The 22,366-nt window shown below is 36.1% G+C and overlaps 1 protein-coding gene across 1 annotated transcript in view; it reads right to left on the minus strand.

The window, feature by feature from the left end:
* Window positions 1–1,346: 1,346 nt before the first annotated feature.
* Window positions 1,347–22,366, minus strand: part of KCNH8 (potassium voltage-gated channel subfamily H member 8) — a 170,460-nt gene continuing 149,440 nt past the window's right edge. Inside the window, exons 12-16 of the mRNA XM_005143283.2 lie at window positions 20,726–20,764; window positions 18,583–18,935; window positions 14,684–14,790; window positions 13,476–13,552; window positions 1,347–2,057 (exon numbers count right to left, since the gene is read on the minus strand). Of these exons, the coding sequence (XP_005143340.2) occupies window positions 1,347–2,057; window positions 13,476–13,552; window positions 14,684–14,790; window positions 18,583–18,935; window positions 20,726–20,764 (1,287 nt within the window). The remainder of the gene's footprint in view (window positions 2,058–13,475; window positions 13,553–14,683; window positions 14,791–18,582; window positions 18,936–20,725; window positions 20,765–22,366) is intronic.

Here is a 22,366-nt window from a genome sequence, read left to right on the forward strand (position 1 = left end):
GATGCATATTGTGCATCTTCAAATATATAAATTAAAATTCCAATGCAAAGCAGTAGCTCTGGTTGCACTGTAGTAATAGGAGCTTTTTAATATGTTAGATATCGAAAAAACCCGTAAAATCTCCTTTGAGCATTAAATCAAGTTCTGGATTAAATAACTTGCCAAACCTATAGTATCTTTTTTTTTTTGTCTTTTTTAACTAAAGGTCAAAGCTGGATTTTATATATATAAAATATCACCCAGTAAATAAATATTTTAAATGTAATTATTTGATTCTGACTAAACCATTGTAAATTTATCTTTTAATATTCCTCAGTTCACTCAATAGTTTCCTTCCCTTTTAATTTTCTTGTTCAGATACAAAATCCCAAAACAGGGATGTGTATTAAGATGTTGACTTGGTCTTACCGATAATAGTGCAATATTAAGACACAAACCAAGGGTACTTAATGTTATAAATATAACAATTCACTTTAGTGATTGACTCAGTATAGGATACACCATTCCTGCTGTTTTATTTTTTAAAATAAAATAATAACTTAATTTACTTGTCTTCCACCAGCATGAATACATTCATTGCAAATTGCATGCACATAAAAGGGAATCCATTTGTAAACTACATAATATCTGAGCAATAAATAGTATTTGATCTAATACATGATGGTAGTGCATTTCTTGTTAAAATTGCAAGCTTTTACCAAAATGAAAACAAACTCTTATTCTCTTTATAAATATTTTAAATAATTTTTAGTACATGTTTCATACCAAGTATATAAAAATAGTATTTTTAGGTAAATTAAGAGGTTTAATTTACATGACAAATAACGTGCAACAACTAACCACTCTACCAGCTCTATTTGGTTGATTGTCTAGATGACATGCAGCGATAATTGTCCCTTCACCTTTACAGAACTGACAAACAGACCAGTAGGACCCACAATCACCTGAAGCAAACAGTGCCATAGATATTGTTTAGGAACAACAGTCAGACACTCAGGGAAAACCTTTGCTTCGATGAACAAAAGCCACCCATGACAGTTCTTTTGTCCTAGACTTCCAGCTGCTCTGACCCTCAGGGTCTTTGGACTATCACAAAAGTCTGCCAAACAGACCAGGAAGTTATATCTGTTTACAAAATTCTTTTCAACATGCTTCTAGAATCTAGAGTTTTTTTTTAATTCCTGTAGTATGGACTGTCAATACCTTTTCCTACTTTCTATAAAACTGAATTTTCATGTTTGTAAGTCTCCGTGATCGCCAGAGGAAAGGTCAAATAAAGCTGTCATGCAGTCTCAATTTAAAACTGGCAGTTGTGACACATGCTTTGAGTACCACTTCAGTGTTTCTCATACATCTATGGCTTGGTAATCTTTATCTTTAACATCCCTTGTGCTTGTCGCAATGTCTATTGGGAAATCTGGGGTCTGTGCAGAAACGACTCCAGCTGTTCCTTCCAGGTCCCATGATCCCGGCAGGTTCTCAAGGCTTAGTGAGCTGATTGCTCCTTGGCTAAAGCTACCTTCCTCAGATCTGCTCGGGAGCACGAGGTGTAATGATGTCTCTGATGAAGAACATACTGAAGAAGAAAGAGTTGCTGAAATAGACTGAAGAGGAGTCAAGGTAGTGTCTGAATGGGGAGAGGTGCATCTTAAAAACTGCAGATTGTCTTTCTGAATTACCTGATACTGAGAAGGGGAATTGTGAAGCCCTGGTGTATAATAAAATTCAGCATCCATAGAATTTTGCAGGTTGGGTTCAGTTCTTTGGGGACTGCTGCCTACAGAGGACAGATCAGTATTCCAAATGTCACGTAATGTGTTGCTGCAACAAGGTTGTGCTTTGGTGCAAGTAAATTTCCCAGCTCGTATGTGCATGCAAGGTTGATGCGTAGTCCAAGCCATTTGAGACTGAAGACTGTCCAGGGTAGGACTTCGAGATATGCTGTGCACAGCACAGAGCCCTGGAGTCTTCTGGGAGGTGAGCAGGTTCTCCAGAAGGTGCATAACGTTCTTCATATTCTTACTTAATTGTGAGACTTCTTGAGTTAAAGTTGTGACCTGTTATGGCAAGGCAAAATATCACAGTATTTGTGCAGTCATGCCTGAAATACACCCGTACATACCTTCTTTTCCTTCTAACAATATCAACTTTGACCTGTTGCACAAGGTCTTTAAAGAAATATACTCTACTAATATATGACATTGGTAGCTTCTTTGTCAACTGTTAAATACTGTATCGCATAAACCTTTTTTATTAACCAATTTTATGCTGATGAATAAAATAAAAAAAGAGATCTTCTGAAATCTTGTTCATAAATACACACGTGAGATAAATACTGCTGTCTTCATAATAAAATAAAAGAAACCCATACCCAAAGTCGTCAGGTGCAAGATGAAGTTGCATGAAATCTGATGGACTACTACTAAAAAACCTAGAAAGTCTAAACCCCACTTGCTGTCAAGAAGCATTTAAACAATATAAAAGCATGTGAAATGGTTAGCTTCCGTGTAGTTATTTTTATGCTTGAAAGGTATTGCATATAACACAGAGAGAGAATAATCCATAGCATAGATTACTCTGCTGTAGGTGCAAAAGGAAGAATCATATTTTCTGTTAAACTCCTTTTTTGTTTAATGCTGAAACCATTAATAACATCCAATTAATAACACAAATTATATGAAGTCTGTAATCTCCCCAAAACTGCTGGTTTGGGTCAGGATGAGATTGGCAAGTTCTGAACATATATTTTGAAGTAAATTGGTATATAATATAAATGGGAATATTCATTAAGACATTATAAGGATATTTTGGGAAATGAAAAGCCTAACTCAAACATAGAAGTAAGCAACTCGACATTTCAAATGAGTTTGTCTTTCCTTTTTCTTTTTCAGGGAAAAGTTTGTAGGAAGTGAGAATCAGTCAATTATTTTTAATAAAGAGAAATCAACCTATCAAGGGGTAGAAATGAACTTTGTCTCCATGGTAGCTAATCAATCTGTTTCAGGTTAGACCACTGTCATTACTGTTAAAATAGAGTTTCTCATAGTGAGGCTATTGAAAATACTCTGCTGAAAAAAGGACATGAGAGCACAGTTATCTTCAGAAGGATAAACCACCTATCAAAAAGGAAACAAGGCTAATTCAGAGAGCTTTTCTTTGCCCCGAAATAAGAGCACCACCAATTAAGTGCCCTATTCAGATTAATTTTCATGTAACCAGAAACAGAAATTTCATTTTTCTGATAGGATAGTTAAAAAAAAAGTGCCGAAAAGACAGTTATAAAGACACAATAAATATAATGAAATTCAAAGTTAGAAGGGAAGAAGGAATCTCCAATATAGCTCCTATACATCTGTTCATTTATCCCTGAGCTGAGAGTTCAAACCCATCGTGTTGTCTTAATAGTTTTGTAATGATCACGCTATCCCTGGAGTGAAAAATTCTTAATTGGAGAAGACTCATGAGGGTCACATTACAGGGTCTCTCTGTGTCTCTCTCTCTCCACCTCTCTCTCTGTTTTGTTACCTAATTAAGTCCTGCTAGGCAGAAAATAACCATGAGATCTCCTTCTGCCAGCTGAGATAAAGCTTTGAATGCTAGGTGGTACATCTGAACTTCAGTTAATGTGAGGGATTAAAATATGTTAAGAAAGTGACATGTGAACAGGCTTCCTGTGGGGTTAGAGCAGCAAAAGAAGGTTTTTGGTACTGTCAGCCTGTAAGGAAACACACTGTGGGATTTCTGAACAAATCAACCACACAGGAATCTTTTTGCTCCACTGGGAACTGGGAGATAGCATTACAAAACCTCCAAAAGCTTCTTTGGAAAGAAGGGGGGAAGAAGGACAACCAAACCCAAGGCTACACAGATTCAGTGGTCATCACTGCTTTTTAGGAGCATCACTGCTCCCTACTCCTAGCAGATAAAACAACTGTTTTCTGTACCTAATTTCCCATCTTACATCTATTTTGCAGGGCTTTATGCAGATAAGTATTACATTGAGTATGCAGCTTACTACGGATGTTGTGTGAAAATATCTGCAACTTTAAAATCATAGAATCACAGAATGGTTTGGGTTGGAAGGGACCTTAAAGATCATTTAGATCTGGCCTTTAACACTTCCGCAGATGGGGTATCCACAAAGATATCTTGTTTGGTTTGGTTCATGTTTTCCTTTTCCAATGATGATTACTTGAAGGCTTTTAAAAAAAAAATTAATTATTCTTTAACATGTTTCTGTTGCCAATTCATTGAGTCAATACAGTAAAAATCAATGCTAGCCTGAGTACTTGTGGAAGTCTCGAACTTCTGCTAATTACAACTTGCTTTTGTGCCCAGACACTATTTTTGATGTATCACTTAGCTCTTAGATTGCTGTCTTCTCATAAGCTTTCTCTCGCACAGTCATAGGAACTAATCTGATAAAACAGCCTTTGATGTATACTTTAATAACTTCCAGTAGTATGATAGTTTAAAATCCAAAGTATTTATGCCAAACTGTTAGAAATTGACCACCATTTAGTGACATCTATTTGGATAAACACTGCTTGTCACACAGGCAAAGCAAATACGTAATTTTCTGGATAATTTAAAAACTTCTCTGGATTCTACAAACTGTTAATCTTACCTCCAATATCTGTAATACTATTAATTACCATCTCTATATTACTATACTTGTATACTTACACTATTACTTACTTATATACTTACACTCTTACACTTATACTATTACTGTTGCTATTAATGATATACTGTTTATGCAACCCTTTTTACACCCTGCAGTGATTCTTGAACAGCTGCAAATAAGCATGTTTAACAGAGAACAATTTGATCAATAACGTTAACAATTTCACAGTGCTCCAGAAAGTGTGAAAGAACAGAGATTAAAAGCAAAAGAAACTTTAAGTCTATGAAACAGAAATTGAAAGCAGTACAGTTTCCTCCTGAGTGAAAGGACTAATTCTTTGCATGCTGTTAAAGCTATTTTCTTTTCAGTAGTTCAGTGATTATTGCTAGGCAATACAGCTAGTTGTACAAATGGTTCCTGCTGTGCTAGGCAGACAGCTTTAAAATGATCTGTGAGATCCCAGCTATACTTGAAATGCTGCCTTAACAGTTTCTAGAACTTGACGTTACTGCAGTGTTTCCTAATACAGAAACTGGGGTTTATACAGATGATAAAGCTTTAATTAGCAAGAGGTGTTCTCAGGTTCGTACCCTTTTAGAAACTCTGTTATAAAGTAAGGATATTTCTTAGAGGTTAAAAAGAGATATATATATTTTTTAATGTATGGACTTTTGTATTAACTCTTTTCTGATGCTCTGACTTATATAAGTTTTAGTAGTTGCATTTTGTAATTTCAAATTACTTAGTTTCACTAGAAAGGGTATTTTTTTATTACCAGTATTAAACTGGTATGCTGTTTGTTCCATGTAGTTAAGTAGGAATGGAGGTGATTGTATTTAAACCTTTCCATAAAAATTATGAGAAGCCCTATATAATGTAAGATGGTGAGACCCCACCTGGAGTAGTATGTTCAGCTCTGGGCCTTCAGTGTAGGAAGGATGTGGACCTGTTGGAGTGAGTCCAGAGGATACCACAAAGATGATCTGAGGGCTGGAGCATCTGTCCTATGAAGACAGGCTAAAAGAGTTGGGCTTGTTCAGTCTGGAGAAGAGAAGGCTCTGGGGAGAACATAGAGCAACTTCCAGTGCCTAAAAGGGGCCTACAAGAAGGCTGGAGAGGGACTTCTTACAAGGGTGGATGATAGGACAACAGAGAATGGCTTTAAACTAAAAAAGGGCAGATGTAGATTAGATAAAAGGAAGAAATCCTTCACTGTGAGGGTGGGCAGGTGTTGGCACAGGTTGCCCAGAGAAGCTGTGGCTGCCCCATCTCCTGGCAGTGTTCAAGGCCAGGCTGGATGGAGCTTTGAGCAACCTGGTCTAGTGGGAGGTGTCTCTGCCCATGGCAGGGGAGTTGGAACTGTATGTTCTTTAAGGTCTCTTCCAACTCACACCAATCTATGGTTCTATGATTATTGCTTTAAATAGTATTGGCTAAAAAGATTTATTTGCTTTTCTATTATATATTCCAGCCTTTATTTTTTTTTAATATTAAATTTTCTACTAGAATGCCTACCTCTCATTACTGTTCCCAGATAAATCTGGAATAAACCTTTTCTGATTGTATGCTTTACACATTGGTATTTTTTTCTCTGTTGTTTACTCCCTTTTGCAGTTTAGACATCCTCTACCATGACTTTTTCTGAATAGCTAAAGCAGTGAAAAAAAGTTGCTTCTTGAAAATGGAAATTGCATTTTGCCAACTCAGGGAAGCTGCATGGCTTGCATTGAGTATGGCAGGCTTCTCTCTTGCCTTGCTTGGTGTTTCATTGGTGTTTCTTCTATGCTGGTGCTTCCTAAAGTTTGGGAAACTTTTAACTAGAATGAGTTGTCATTCAAGGCTCAGATTAACGAGATGACGATATCCTGTTTCCCAGTAAGTGCATTTTTGAATGAATGAAATGAGAATTGAGCTGAGGCAGACTTTTCACTGATCACTGGTATATCAGCATTTCTATGGCTATTGGTATTATGGTGACAGACATTTCTGATTTAATGGCACTTTAGCAATAAAGCTAGTTGCAGTAGGAAAAAAAAAAAGGAATCCAATGCAGCTAATCTCAGTTCAGATTAAATATATAGGATTTGTGCAGTGATATGATGATTCAGTTTCACTGAAATAAATCCAGAAATCTGGAAGGCTGTAAAATGGGCTTTATCATGTAGAAGAAGAAAATGTACTGGTTTCTCTGCTGACTTGCTAGCCAACTCTTGGTTAGTTCCAGGGCAGCCAATCTGTCTGAGTAAATTAGGACACTAAGATTATTGTTACTGCTATTAAACAAGTAAGGACAGAACAGAAAAGTATAAAACACTGTACAATTTGAGTGTGTTCAAACTAGGTGATTGTTAAGGTCCCTTCCAACCCAAATTATTCTGTAATTCTATGATCAATAGTTTGTTGTCATCCCTACACATTTCAAACCGTTTGTGTTAGCAGCCTACCCCAATCTGTTTTTATTTTATGTTTAATTTTAATGGCTAAATGGAATTCATGTTCATTTTTAAATATCAGAAACATGAAATTCAATAAAGATAAATGTTAAACATTACATCTGGAAAGAAAATGTCAGAGGCATGAATGTAAGTACAATAATCTGCTTATGCAGTGTAGTGGAATGTTGCTGAATCACTTAGGCTGACACAGCTTGAAATGTACTTTGTCAGTGACTTAAAAATTCTAAACAACGAAAATCCAAAATAAAGTGCTACCAATGAAAAGTTTTAGAACATGTGATGAGCAAAGACAGAAGGAATTAAGTTTGTTGAGATCTGCTGTAACAGCATGCATTTCCACTGTAAATTGGTTTTAGAAGAACAGCAATTGGCTTTTTCTTACATCTTTGAGGTGTAAGAGAAAAAGTGGTGAACTTGCATACCAACATTAAGGTGTTGGAAAAATATAGCTTTTCAGTACAGGAAGGGCTTGAAATGCTTATTAGAAAGTTAACTGCATAATTGTCATCATCTGTCATGGTAGTAGTCTTAATTCAAATCTGAAGTCAGCTTTTGGTGACCAGCTGATTTGTACAGTGCATGGCTTCCTCTCTTAATTTGTTTCAGGTGCCTTCACACCAAGGAAGACCATAAGAGAGACAACAGTGTATAGGACCTTTGCCATATATGTGTTGTATGCTGTGCTTAAAAAATAAATGCTTTAGAGCCTCAGCTATTTTTGTTACCTTCATCTGTCAATAGCTATTAAGCCTACATTAAAAGGAAGAAAAACACCCCAAACCTGGAAAGAGTACAATCGTTAAATTACAAGAGCAGAGAGAGAGACAAAACAATAACAAAGCAGGAGTTCTTTGTAAATATAAATATCAATGCTAAATTTATTTTTACAAATCCCAGTAAGCAATAATGTATTTATGTGGTATTTATGTTTTAGGAGGTTTTTATTTCTTAACACAAATAATACTAGGTTTTATGTCTTGACTTTTATGCTAAATTTTCATTGCTAAAATCCCAAATTGATAGATTAGTTGTAACTAGTTTTTATCATCAATAAATGTTGTTAGTTCACTTTTTGTTGCATTTTTCTTGACTGAAGGATATTTTACAAAGTGAATTACTGGGATGTCTTTGCTGCAAAATAATTTCTCTTATGTGATAATATAGTTGAACTTGTTACAAATAACATGTTTTTAATTACTGTAAGTCAGGTGAATTCTTTATATGCGTTCTCTAGCTGCAAACTGAACTTCAACAGTCCATTCCCTATGCAAAACTGAAGGCCTCAATAACTTAGCTACCAAACCTTTTTTGTTGGCACTTGATTACAAAATGAGTGTTTCCATCATGTACACACATTTTTAGTATTAAGGAATATGTTTTGATTTAAAAAAAAAACTTTATTTCCTGTCCTGATAGGAGAGCGAGATTGATTTTTGCAGTTGGGTGTGAAATATGTTCTAAAATAATTTATTTGTAAAATTTCTTTAGGTGATTTGGAAAATAAACCTATTTATTTAGGATAGCTCCTTTTGTTATATGAAAGTGAAATATGCCTGTGAATGTATTTTCTCTGTTCTGAATAAGTGACAATTGCTTAGAGCATTTTAAGCACTTGCATGAAAAGAAAACAAAATTAAAAATAGCTGAATTTCCACTAAGTACTCCAAGATGCTGCTAAATAGAAGGCAATTTTCTAGTAGAAAACCTGCCCTTATTCATATTTCCTTATGTTTGTTTGTTTTTCAGTTGAATGGGAGAAATGTGAGTACTCTGTTCATTCTACAGTTTTAGTACTGTAATTGTGCAGTCTCCTGATGTGGTAAATTATGTGATCAGCCCACAAATTCTGAGGCCAAAGGAGGCTGCACTGGAGATGCTTTGCACATGGGCAAAGCACGAGAAATATAGACATCTGAGTTCACCTGCATGCACTGGGCAAGATGTCCTTTACAACTGAGTGTGAAATCATGTACTTATATGTTTGAATAGCCTGCCACATACTGAATGGCTTGCCACATACTGAATATGCTAAACTACAATGAAAGTCATGCTTTTTTTTTATTCAGTGATTATTTAGACTAAGTGGAATGGGAAAATGGGGTAGGAGAACAAATAGTCTTATTTTACTCCACCTTGCAATACTGAACTGGAAGGAAATTTCCTTTTATCAGCTTGTATCTTGTTCCAACTCAAAATGAGAAGTGAGGTTAGGTGAGGGATTGAAGAAGCTGGGTAAATGGCTGAGCAGCCAAACCATGGTGCTATACAATAAGAATCTGGGGTGTGTTTCATGTCTCTCTCACATTGCCTAATAGAGAGACAGTGCTGACGTTAGAGCATACCCTCCTTAGAGGGATTCTGTCCATCCATTAGTCCTAAAGTTAGTGCATAACAAACCCTGAGAAATTAAATCAAGGTTCTGCCTTCTGTTATCTCCATTCTTAGGTAAATGAACTTTCCTTTGGATTATGTAGTGAATGCCATATGCCTAAAATACTGCCAAGAGCTCTGCTGGATATCTAAGCTGGGTATAGCTTGTATTGTAGATTTTTCTCTGGGGTAGCTCTTTGATATGCTTTGTTTTGCTTTGCTAACAACAGACTGCACTGAATGTCTGAATAGGAAGATGCATGTCTTTGTTCTCCCAGTGAACAGCTGAAATGGTTTTAAGCTAACTAGTGAACTGTTGTAATATAATTGCTTTTCATGAAAGCAGTTATTTTGACATTTGTTGATTGACTTCTGACCTCCACTGGAAAATGTAGTAATGTTTGCTGCTGTTGGCTACTTGTGACCTGCTTTCTTGCATTTTCTATTTCAGGAGGTTGCATGTCTTAATAGGTTTGTTTCTAACTGTGCCTGGTTTTTAACTACTGCTTGCAGTCTGCTGAAGCATCAGTCGTAATCTTCCATTAATGGTCATGGAGTGATGGAATGATGACATGATAGGGTCTACAAGTGTTCAGTACTTAATGTAACAACAAAACCCTCAAGAAACAGCTATTGTAAACCAGCAGGCTCATTTGGGTAATTACCAAATCAGTACTGTCCATTCAGAAACTCCAAGTGGGCATGTTTGATAATTTACAGAATATGCAGTTAAGCAGGTGTTGTGGTTTAAACCAAATCCGCACAGTTCGCTCACTCATTCCCCCGCTTGCTCCCCCAAGTCCCAGAGAGTTAAGAAGGAGAATCCAAAGAATGTGGCCCCCACGGATTGAGAAAAGAACGGTTTAATTGCTAAGGTATAACACAGATCACTCCTGCTACTACTACTACAAATAATAATGATAAAGCAAACAACAAGAGAAGCGAATACAACACCTCCCATAACTCACTCCACCCTGCTCGACTGAGCATCGACTGATACCTCCTCCATTCCCCCCCCAGAGCGCCAGCCCTTCCGGGTCTCTCCCGGTTACATCCTGGGTATGATGTGCTATGGTATGGAATACCTCTTTGGCTAGCCTGGGTCAGGTGTCCTGTCTCTCCTTCCTCACGGCCTCCCCTCCTCCCTGGCAGAGCATGAGCTCAGAAAAGGCCTTGGACAAAACCAAACATTTGAGCAGTAACTCAAAACACACTTGCTATCAGCAACCGTTCCCAGCCCGAAAGTCAAAACACAGCACTGCACCAGCTACCAAGGAGAAAAATGACTGCTACTGCTGAAATCAGGACAGCAGGCTTACAGTTATGCAGTTTTTTCAGTGTAAATTTTGATCCATGCGAGGACTTGGAGAATACCTGTCTCTGGGATTTGAGTCTGGAACATTCCCTATGAAATCTAAATCTACACCAGTTTAGAATTGCTTCTAATACTTTTTTTTTTTTTATGTCCAGTCCTATATTTGTCCATATTGTATGCCCATGCATTGTCATGTTGAATTGAGAATTCCCACATATGTAAATATTTTTATGCTTAAGAATCTTGCAGAATGATGTTTTCTTTGCTAGTGGACTTCTTAGATAGAAGACAAAATATGAAAGTAGAGAATACTTCTTCCAGCTGCTGCAGGGCACCAAACCCTGTCTTTATTTTAAACATGTCAACACTAGTGTAGATGTAACTCTGTGTAATATACTCTATACAACATGGAATAAATTAGTCTTAGAGATACTACAAAGTTGTGTATAAATGTTCCCTTAGGTTCCCAGACTAATTCTGGTGTGTTTTCCAGAGCGTAGGGTTTTCTGTAATAATTAATTTAGCCTCATGTAGGTCTATAAAGTTCTATAACTTCTATGAGGTTCTGTAATCAGAAAAAGGTATCTTTCTCTGCTGTGATTAAACAGCTGTTTTCAGAGTCTTTTGACATTATTGTGCTATTTGTATCTTCTGGTTCCATTACTGCTACTGTAGTTGTATCTCTAACCAGGTTAGATGTAAACCAATTCAGGTGTTGCCAAAAGTTGTCTAAACCTACCAAAACCTTGTTTGGCTTCCAGTTTTAGTACTTAGCACTCTGTCTTGACACAGTCCCAAGTCAGTTAGACAGTGTGAAAACAAATTCTGTCTCACACCAAGCTGGTGGTACTCTCCAGAGGTTATCTTCCTCTTACAGGACTCCTAATACCTGCTCAACAGACAGTCTATAGGTGAACCTGCTTCTGTCACACTCCTGAGGAAAGAAGATAGGGATCTGCTGGTGATGACTTCTTTTTGCCTGAAAGCCTAATGGTTGGCTTTTAAGATCAAGAATTGGTGGTTCAAATCTGTCTCCACCCCAGGAGAGACTGAAGAAGTGTTGGGAGGTAAGTATTTTAAGTAAAATCTCACAGGTAGCATACTATGTGAAAAAATGGACTGATCCTCCCTCCTCAATTTTAAAATAAGAGAGTGAGCAATATTCAGAACAGTGAAAAGTTTGTCTCTGGATTTTGGACTCAGTTTCCCTGTGTGGAAACTTTAGTGTTTTACTGCATGTCGTTATATTTCCCTTTTTTTTTTTGGTAGTGTGAGCAACAAAATTGCATAACAGTTTTTTTAGATAGTGTTAGCAGAGAAAAATATAGATTATGCATGGAGGGAAATTGTTTGGGTTTCTTTTTGTTTAATATACTACACTGTTCCAAGGATAATTTATTGCTTCTCACCAAAAATGCAATGACAAGTCCAGAACTATTGAAGTTGAAATGTTTCATTAGTCCACAAAGTGCCTGCCTGGGTGAATCTGCCACCATGATATATTTTCCACCTGCCTCTTGTGGATAGCCACATAACACATCTTCATATTTTAAAAAAACCTATCCTCTTCAATGTCAAAATGGATGTATCAGTATGATCGTCTGTTTCAAAAGTATTACATGGAAAATATAATTTTCTATCTTAATAATGTTGTCAGTGAACATTTTGGAGATATTTTTGAGTTCTTCGAGATTTATAAAAACTATTGTCAATGGGGCATGAGACTTTTGTCTGAAAAATACAGTTTGACATATAAATGAGGCAATACATTCATAGAGACTAACCATGTCAAATTGCAACATTTAAGTTATCTGACCAACTTAACCTGACTGAGGTTTACAAGCCTAATAATTCATATATGGAAATAAAATATCACTAGGTTAAGTGTACACAATATAGAAGGAAAAATGAAAGAAAACTTGACATTTCTGGTAACCAAGGAATTAACAAAAAAGAAATGAAACTATGTGGTTGGATTTATCTAAATATTTTCTCACGTGGAGTCATAAGAAATTGTCTTTAATCTCTTCATAATGAAAGACAAAGTATGCTGGGAATAGATTTTAGTCTTGCAGTATAACTCTGAAGTTAGTCTGATGGATGAATGTATGAAACAGTTTAGCCAGAGAACATTAGTGTCAGATTGATAGTCAATTGCAGGTTTCAAGTTGTTAGAAGGGAAGATTAAAAAGCACTACTGAACAATAATGGCCCTGCACCCCTCAGGTCATACTGCTTTAGCAGGAATGGACAAGCTTCTGTTTCATTCAAATAGACACAGGTAAAGTGACTTGAAATGTTTGGTATGCATTTGTACATGAATGGATTTGAATTTCTTTCAAGGAAATTACCCAGAAGCATAGCATTCACCAAGACAAGAAAAGCTGGAAGAAAGAACTTGAGGAAAGAATGACAGGAAAGAGAGAAAAAGAAGCATATTCAGAAGAAGATAAAACCTAAGAAAATTAGATACACTAACTATGCTAGCCTTGCTTTGTTTTTATCTGTAGCATATGGCACAAACTTTATATAGCTTCCATGTAGAAAATGAATCCAGGAAAGAGTTTAAAGCCCCAAACTGCCCTACATGAAATAACCCCATCTGGTTTTGCAAACTCATTTATCACACATTTATCATGTTCCAAGTTTTCTGCAGCATTCCTTGACTCATTGTTAATATCGTCCAATGTTCACAAAAGCTCATTACCTCATTATTAAGCCTGCAGATCTGCTGTTTCGTCTCTTCTGCTTTGATAACAAGCACAGCGGCACCAATTTCAGCCTCTGAAAATAATGCAAATGCATGTAAATGAGAGAAGTATAATAATCTGGAAATAACAATGCTATTCTTGCACTTATCCGGTGCTTTAAATTTAAACCTAGTTTGCACTTTGAATGAAAGTAAAATCTTGTGTTTAACGTTTAGTGTATAATACGTAAGAAAAGTGTGACAAATGAAGTTCAGACTCCTCTCTTCAATCTGAACTTGAAAGAACTGAAAATGCTAACCTTGATGCCAACCATGTGACATGTCAACTGCTTTTAAAAAACATAGATAAAATTAATCTTGTATTACTGTTTTTCTGTTTGGCTTTAAGAGGAAATAAATATGTCCTAATAGTATCCATGCAAGACGCATTTAATTATGTGACAACTGCTCATAAAAGAGGGAATGCTGGAAAGAGGCTGAGCCGCACTAGTTGTGTCACTTCAGCATTAGCCCACTGGTTTCTCCCTCTTCCCCTTTCTTCCAATCTCTCTCTCTCTCTCTCTCACACACACACCACCATATTGACATGCTCTGTTCCTCTGTGGTGCTGTTTTATCAAGTTTTTCAGTGTAAGCCATTTAAGGCTTCCTGAAACCTCTTCTATGCAGTTTTTTGTTTGTTTCTCTTTTTTTTTTTTACTTCTAAAAATCTAGGTAAATCCACATTTCTGTATGTCTTCACCAAAAATTGAGAGCCAAATTTGCATATGTTTTTTTAAGGAAATTTTTTTTTGGGGGGGTCGGGGGTTGTTGGTTTTGGTTTTTTTTTTTTTTTAATTTGGTATTATAATGTTTTCATATTAAATTTTCCCCTTGTGTTTAGTACCTTCCATGCCCTAAGGTTTGGCTGCATGAGGCTACTGGCTGATCCTGCAGTACTGCTGGTAAAATATAATGCATTAAAATACAGTATTCTTTGCAAGCTCTTTTATCATGACTGTCTGCTTCCAGGAAAAGAACAAATGGCCTTTGGGACCCTGTTGTATTTTTGTACAGTACCAATTATGGTACTGGAATGGTATTGAAAGTACAGATATATGTTAAATCCATTTATGCCACTTCTGAGAATCAAAGAAATAAAGGGGAGCAAAAAGCAGTTATGAAAATTGTTTTCTCTGAAGAGTGATTTTCCCAGGCAAAACTCACCTCCAATTGTAGGAGATAACTTGGATTCCTGCCTGAGCTGATCGGAGCTGAAGTCGAAGGTTTGATTTTCCTCATTATGGTTTCCATCTTCAATACCATCAACAATTCTGTTGAGAAAAATCGAAGTGATGGAGCAGTTTCATAAACAGTTTCATAAATATCAAGTTCATAATTATGTTGTCAAAATTACTCCTAAGGGGCATATTTTTAAGCAATTGTAACTTTTGCACAACATTAAGTTTAGAGAAAAATAAAAACTATTATACTGGTATAACCTCATATGAGTCGTAAAGATTAAGTTTACCATTAGAGAAAGGAATGTAATTAACTGAAATTTCAAAATTTTCATGAGTTCTGCAGTATATTCTTAGTCTGAAGAAAAGCTGTATTGTTTTTGCTTTTCATATCTAATCTGTTGCCATTCTTTCTTCTACACAAACTAAAGATGCTTCAGTATGCTCTCATGAAATTTAAATCTCCCTGCACATAACAGTCAGGCTCTTATATCTGGCTAACTTAGGCAGAGTCTAAGCCTGAACATACTGTCAAAAGTGTTGCCATGTAAATAGTTATTCTCAAATTTGAGTAAAACTAACTCAGGCAAAGCAATGTCATTTGCAAATTTGGTGTAGGAAGATATGAAGACAGGCTGCAATATCTGAGTCACATTAGTATTGGTATTGTATCTAGCTACTAGGAAAGGCATTTGTGTAAGTTATTTCTACTTATGCGTTACAGCTGACCTCCAATTTGCAGTATCAAGAAATCCAAAGGAAAAAAAAGCATTTTATACAATAATCAAGAATAGAAAACCGGTATCAGGTGAAGGAATCAACACGTATTATTAAATTATAGATAATAATTAATAATTTTTTGTTCTCATTTACAATAAATTGTGCTATAAAGAGAACTGTTTTAAAGTCAATGAAAAGCTCACAAAACTGCCAATTGACAGACATGGAACATCAATTTCTTGCTTTGTCCAGGCATAAGGTTCAAAATTTGTTTTACAGTGGGCAGATGAATTAAATATTAATCAGAAAAGGTTAAAGCAGACAGTTCTTGGCCTTTTATTCAATGGTGATAACTTTGTGATAGTGGAAATTAGACTTTCCATTTAGTAAGAATGTTCTCAAGCAAACCTCTTGACTGGAAATGTTTGGAGAAAGGAAGAACAGGCAACACAGAGATATCTATGATGTACTGGGCTTGAAAGACCCATGTAACTTGAAGCTCTGTGCACATACCGTATATTCTTGTTCTTCTTGGCTCTTCATGTGGATTTAGGGCTCTGTGTCATGTCTGACTATTCATGATGCCAGCTGGATATTACTAGCCTTCACTCTAATCTTAATCTTCTTCTGGGAGGAGATGAGACTCAAATACAGTGCTTGAGCTGCTCTGGTTTGTACTGTTATCTGCAGCTGAAAACCTGAATGATTGCATTGTTTGAAATTTGCTATAAAACCTATTTAATGTCATCTAGCCTCACTGCTTCAAAAAGCAAATTTTATACACCAATATCCCTTTTGTAGAGATTTCTAATTATATAAAATGCTAACATTTTAGCTGCCTTTAAAGCACACAGGGGAAAACCTACTCAAACATGAATTAGAATTTATAGACGCTGTAATCTTTAAAGTGTTTAAACAGTCAGACTAAAAATCATATTAGCAACAAACCACCTCATTCTGGAGAGCCAAAATACAGGATCCTATGTGGGAAATATGGAATGGGAAAGATGCTTATACAGGGAACAGGCTGTGCAGCAATATAATTCAGCGAATTGAAAACATGAGGGGACAAAAGTAATTGGTAAGTCTCAACCCTTTCTGAATTAGCTATTGTACAGGCCTGAATTTTCTCCTGAAGAGAGACAACTCTGACCTTAGAAGTCAAAAAGTTGGAAAAGGTTAATGTGTGACCTCTTCTATCCAGTCAATCAGGGCTACAGTGCACTTGCCTATGTGGGTGTTAGGAGAATCAAATGCCATCAATGCCTCCTCCCAGGACTACCTTTATGGTCACTTACACTTTCTTCCTTTTGATGGTTTTCTCCTTCATAGGTAGTACCCAAAAATTGGTAGGGAAGACATTGACTATATCTTACAAATTGGGATGCTGGATTCTGCTCTTTGCACCAAGAACTGCTAAAATATTTTACTTAGTCTGTGTGCTTATTATTGTACTTGTGGTGTAGAAGGAAAGAACCTGAAGAGCAGTGAAGAGTTCTGGGTGGTTTACACTAGGGAACATCCGCAGTACAATAAGTTTCTTAAGCAGACAAAGTGTATTCTCTTGAAAAAGTGTGATTATACATCTCAAAACAGCACTGACTGGACATTTCATCCAGAGTTGCCTTTCCTTTGCACTGCTGTCTAACAACAAACTGAAGTGAGAGTCTTAATTAAGGTCTTATTTTCTTGTTAATTCCTTTTTAAGGCTCTTTTTAAAGTGGTTTTAGCTTGTCAGTTTATATATTCTAATAATATAAACTCATTCTGGGAGATAACATGAAAGTGTTCTGGCTGGAAAGCTAAAGTCTGAAAAACACATATGTCTTGGGCCAATATTCACCCTATTAATAGGATTACTCTGCAATTTGAAAATCATAAATGTAAATAGGAAATAATAGTACACATAGCAATATTTGTTTCACATTTACTCTTGCAGCCTTTAGTGGCAGTGTTTGGCTGCATATGTTCAGAACAATAAGAAGCAAGATTTGAGCAGAAAATGTGACAGGTAACTTTTCCCTGAATTACCACTTGTTATGCAAATGATAATGACCTTTCATCATACCTGACCTGAACCAATTTCATGTGAGATTTATGAAAGAAATGAGAAAATACCTACTATGAATTTCAATTTTTCTAGTGTAGAAGCTGGTTTTCCACAGACTATTTTCTCCAGTATTGTACCCAGCTCCTATTTGAAATGTAACTGTACTGATCAAATATATGGTGAGGGGGAAAGATTTCTATATAGGCTTCAGTGTCCTACTTATAATTGCATCCTTAGGGGCAGGTGCCTTGACGGAGCTAAACAAATACTGCTCAAGCTGTGTCTGTTTCATGTTTAGTTGTTGAAACTACCACTCTGTAAGGGAAATTCTTGAACAGGTAAAATACTTCAAATTCTAGAAACCAAAACTTGAACTGGAAGATCAACTGGTGCAGCTCCCTGTATGTGAAAAAGTGATTGTGATTTCTGTAAAGAACTGATCTCTTAGTTTATAGTTAATTACTGTGGTGCAGTGATTTAGAAATAAGATACATAAATCACCTTACAAGTAGCATGCAAGTAAAAATTTAAAATCATACACTAATAATTCCACAATAACCTGTTATGCAATTCCTGTTTATGCCAGAAGTCACAGCTAAAAGATTTTCTTAACTCCATATTTATTCCGTACATCACCTGCATTATAAGGTTTCCTTTCTCTAATGTAAAAAAAAACATTTTTTTTCCTCTAAAATTGCATTTTCTATTACAGTCCTCTAGGAACTTTTTTATTTGCACAGCTAAGCTTTATAATCGTCTAGTTGCTTTCTAAATTGTTCTCTTTCTGATGGACTCAGAATGTTTCACAGTGCTATTGTGGGAATGCATATCATTATAGATGGACAAAACGATACCATAAAGCCAGACTATTGAAATAGTAATTTTTGTAATTGCTTTATACTTTCACCTTTTACTGGTAGAAATAATTTATTTTGCAACAAAGGACTAAAGTCTTAACATTCTGCATAGTATGTAATGCTTCCTCCAATATGAAGGCTTTCCTTATTGTAGGATCAAAAACATGAACTACTAAAGAAAAAGAAATATTTTATATTGCAATCATGGTATATATTATAGGAGTTACATGAGAGAGTGTGATGATTTGTAACTATTACCTTGGGCTCAGGTCAGGTGGACCACTGCTGGTTAGTGCTGAAAGCTGTAACCTAAGGTTTTTCTCCTTCCTTCTGGAGTAGTAATGGAGCTCTGTTTCATGTTTGGCTCTTGTGGGATTTGAACTGCAAGCGCGGATGGGTGAATGAAAGGGCACCGTTCCCGATGCCAACTGCTTCAAGTTTCTCCCTAGGTGGCTTTTATTGCTTCCAGCTTTCTTCTGCTGAGAGAAATTTGTGCTTCTTGTATGGATTGGTGACAGGGTGCTGCTCTCTTCTCCCTCCTCATCTTCATCTTCATCTTCCACAATTGAAGGAAGTCTCTTCTTTATATTTCCATTTCCCTTGAGCTCTGTCTAAAATAGCAGATTTTTACATATTAATGGAAAATTCAGAATCTGATGTTTCAGAAATAGAATTTCTTCTAGTATTCATCCTAGAACAAACTCGGGTCCAGAACAACTTTAATAGCTCATTAGAGATATCTCTTTTGGAACTCTTCCATAACTTTCCTCCTCAACTATGGCTAAATGTGCATATGTAAGAAAATACAAACAAATTTAAAAAGATCAGTAGCAATGTGGTCACTGAACTCTTTGCTATAAGTTTTATTACCAGGAAAGATTACATGACCAGCTCTTACGAGTCCTGTGCCATCTATACACTTGAATAGATTAATCTTGCTTTACTGAGGTGTTATTTCTTTTGAATGTTACATTTGAATGTTACACTATCAGACTCCCTGTGGACTAAGGGAAAGAATTGAGGCTGGTAATTCATATAAGTCCACATTTAAATAGAAAACATATCTATATTTATTCATATTTATAACCTACAAATAACATTTACATGAGTTCATATCAAGGCTGAATGTCCTCTGTTTCCTTCTTAGTTGTAACTGAAACCACTGCTAGGTATTAGGCAGGTTTTTCAGTTTATATAAAGTCCCATTAATGCTGGCAATGTGGCATTGTCAGCTTCAGAACTGAGCCATCAAAAAGCAGAGCTATATCTGTTCTTAGAAAAACTGCAGTTTGAATACTTGATGTTTGAACCAAGGCAATTTAGTAGCAACACAGAATTGGGTCCTCCACTTTATGTACTAATTAAAGCACAGTCTAAGAGAGCATTATATTGATTGTTATTGTTTCATGGTAACAAAATACACTGGCCATGAGTGCTGAGATATGCCAGCATGAAGCTCATATCAGGATCAGGCCATAACTCAAAAATAGTTCCATTTATTCCCATGGTACAACTTGGTATTTATTGGTAATAGGTGATTGGACAAAGGCAGAATAAAGCAAGCTCCAGGCCAAATTAAAAATTCCATACATCTGGGTGAAAAGTACAGGCAAATGCAAACTCATGGTTTCAGAAAGGGTTGGTATTAGTTTTTTTTTGGGGGGGCTACCCCTCATAATCAGGCTTGATTAAGGCACTGTTAACTTTAGATAGAAAACCTCAGATGAGCTTGTGTAGTCAAATCTCCCATATTCAGGCCAAGTAAGATTGGCTGGGTGGAAATGAAAATGCAGATTTGGGGCATTTATCCAAATGTTCTTAGTCCCTACTGGTATTCGTCTAAATGTTTTGCAGCATGGATTTAATTTTGCTGTGTGCTACAGCACACTTTCATTGAATTGAATGCTTTTCTGTTAGTATACATTGACAGATCTAGTGAACTAGGTCTTTTACACTTGAGATGTATGAAAAGGTAAAAATGTAAAACAGTAGTAAAAGACCCATCTATGTAAAATATAACAGCCTTGTTGTCAATCACAATAGTCATGATGAAGGCTGTCATGATGATCAAATTGTACAGGATCTGATGGTGATGCAGCCTATACTCACAGAGAATGAATGAATGTTATCCATATTCAAAACTTCAGCTTGGGTAATGTATTTAAAATGGCATTTAAAAATGCAGGTGCTATAGTAGGATATCCAAACCCGGCACCTGGAAGGAAAGATCATAAGCTCTTACTCATAAAATGGACAGTGGCAGAACTATCTGCAGGATGCTATTTAAAATCTCATTCTGAAACCACGGAAGTCATTTGGACTTTTTCCAGCTTCGCTCTGGCCATAACAAGGTACGTGTTGCAAAGTCAGTCTTGCCATAGTTAAAATATGACTAACATACCTGAGATAATGTAGGCTTGTTTGATAATTTTGATATTACCTGAAAGAAACAAAAAAAAAGTAGCAAATATGTGCCTCTGCACAGTATTGGCTTCTAAGAGCATACAGACACCCAGACCAAAACATTTATGATGATACAATAAAAGAAACTCATGATAAAACAAATGTATTAAATGAAATGGTGACAATGGTGACATAGTACTGAACTAATGACACTCCTTGGAAACAGATGCTGTGAAGGAAAAAAAACCCAAACAAGTGGGAAAGAAAATTTTGTTTTCATTGAAAAAGTTTGCTCAAAAATAGCATTTTACTTTAATAAAAAGTTAAGTCAAGGCTCCAAACCTGTGTACGAATGTGGATGGGTGAATGTGTGCCTGGTGGATTTCAGTGCTGGTTTAATGGAATCCGATGCAGGAACAATGCTCCGCTTTGTCCCTGCCTCTCTGTAGCTTTAGCTCCTGTGTCAGCCTAGTCCTTACGTGTAGATGATCTAAGTAACTGTAGCATCTTTGGTGAATTTTCAAAGACAGTGATGGGACTGGAGAAAATAGGACCAGTATAATGCTAGTCATATATGACTAACATGACTAACAGCTATTCAAGGCCATGACATTTTGCTCTTGCATTAAACAGAAAGCAAAACAACAAAGAAGAAAAAAATCATGCAAGTTTAATGTGTAACTACTTCTAATAAAATCTGCTGGAACTGCTGAAAGATATCTGTTATGAACATTCTGTTGTTTATTTGAGTGTCCATACCTTGACCATGGTCAAGTCCCTGAGAGCTGTATACAGGCTCTATCTATAGGAAAACAGTCTGCTAGGTAGGATTTTCAGAAATGATTTCCAGTTTTTCTAAACTCACATGTTAAGATGAAAAGTGCTTAACACCCATCAATTTTAAATTCACACCATTAGTTTATTTTATCTAAACTCAGGTAAAAGAACTTCAGCCTTTCTTTATTTTTTTTCACCAGTCTTTCGTTATCCTGAAAACTGTTCTGTAGTTGCTCATAAAAGTGAGGGACTAGTAGTTGTATAATATACAAATACTCAAAATTTGAGTTTGTTTAAGCAGAAATCCTAATCCACAACAACCAAGCCAGTAACAGGTGTATCAATAAATTTAGCAATAATACTCTAATAGCTGCCAAACAGAACAAGTACAATAATTAGGCTATGTAAATAAAATAACCGCTGTGTTCTTCCTGAGTTAGATCAAGTGCTGGGTGATATTAGTAGATGATGAGATCTCAAATCTGAAATCTCCCAGTTTGCGCTGTAATTTATGCCAACTGAAGAAACTACATCTCCTTTCAAGATTCAGGAGAACAAGAAACTGAAAACATACTAAAATATTAAGGTAAGAAATAGGAAATGCTAATGGTCCTTTTTTGCACATATGTTTAAGAAGTTTAATTTACAATAGTGCCTAGAATTTTGGGCCATCTGTTTGCTCGGCTTCTAGGCACAGGTGCAGTATGAATGTTAAATAGCAGCTTTAATTAAATTTCCAAACCAGTCCCAGACATTAGCAGCTTCACAAAAAGAATCTTACAGAGTACAAATTTGACTTCTGAAGTCTTTATTTGCAGTAAAGTCCTCCTCACTTACTCTTTTTCCTCCTAAGGACATGTAT

Source organism: Melopsittacus undulatus, chromosome 1 (genome assembly GCF_012275295.1).
Source record: "Melopsittacus undulatus isolate bMelUnd1 chromosome 1, bMelUnd1.mat.Z, whole genome shotgun sequence".
Classification (NCBI taxonomy): domain Eukaryota; kingdom Metazoa; phylum Chordata; class Aves; order Psittaciformes; family Psittaculidae; genus Melopsittacus; species Melopsittacus undulatus.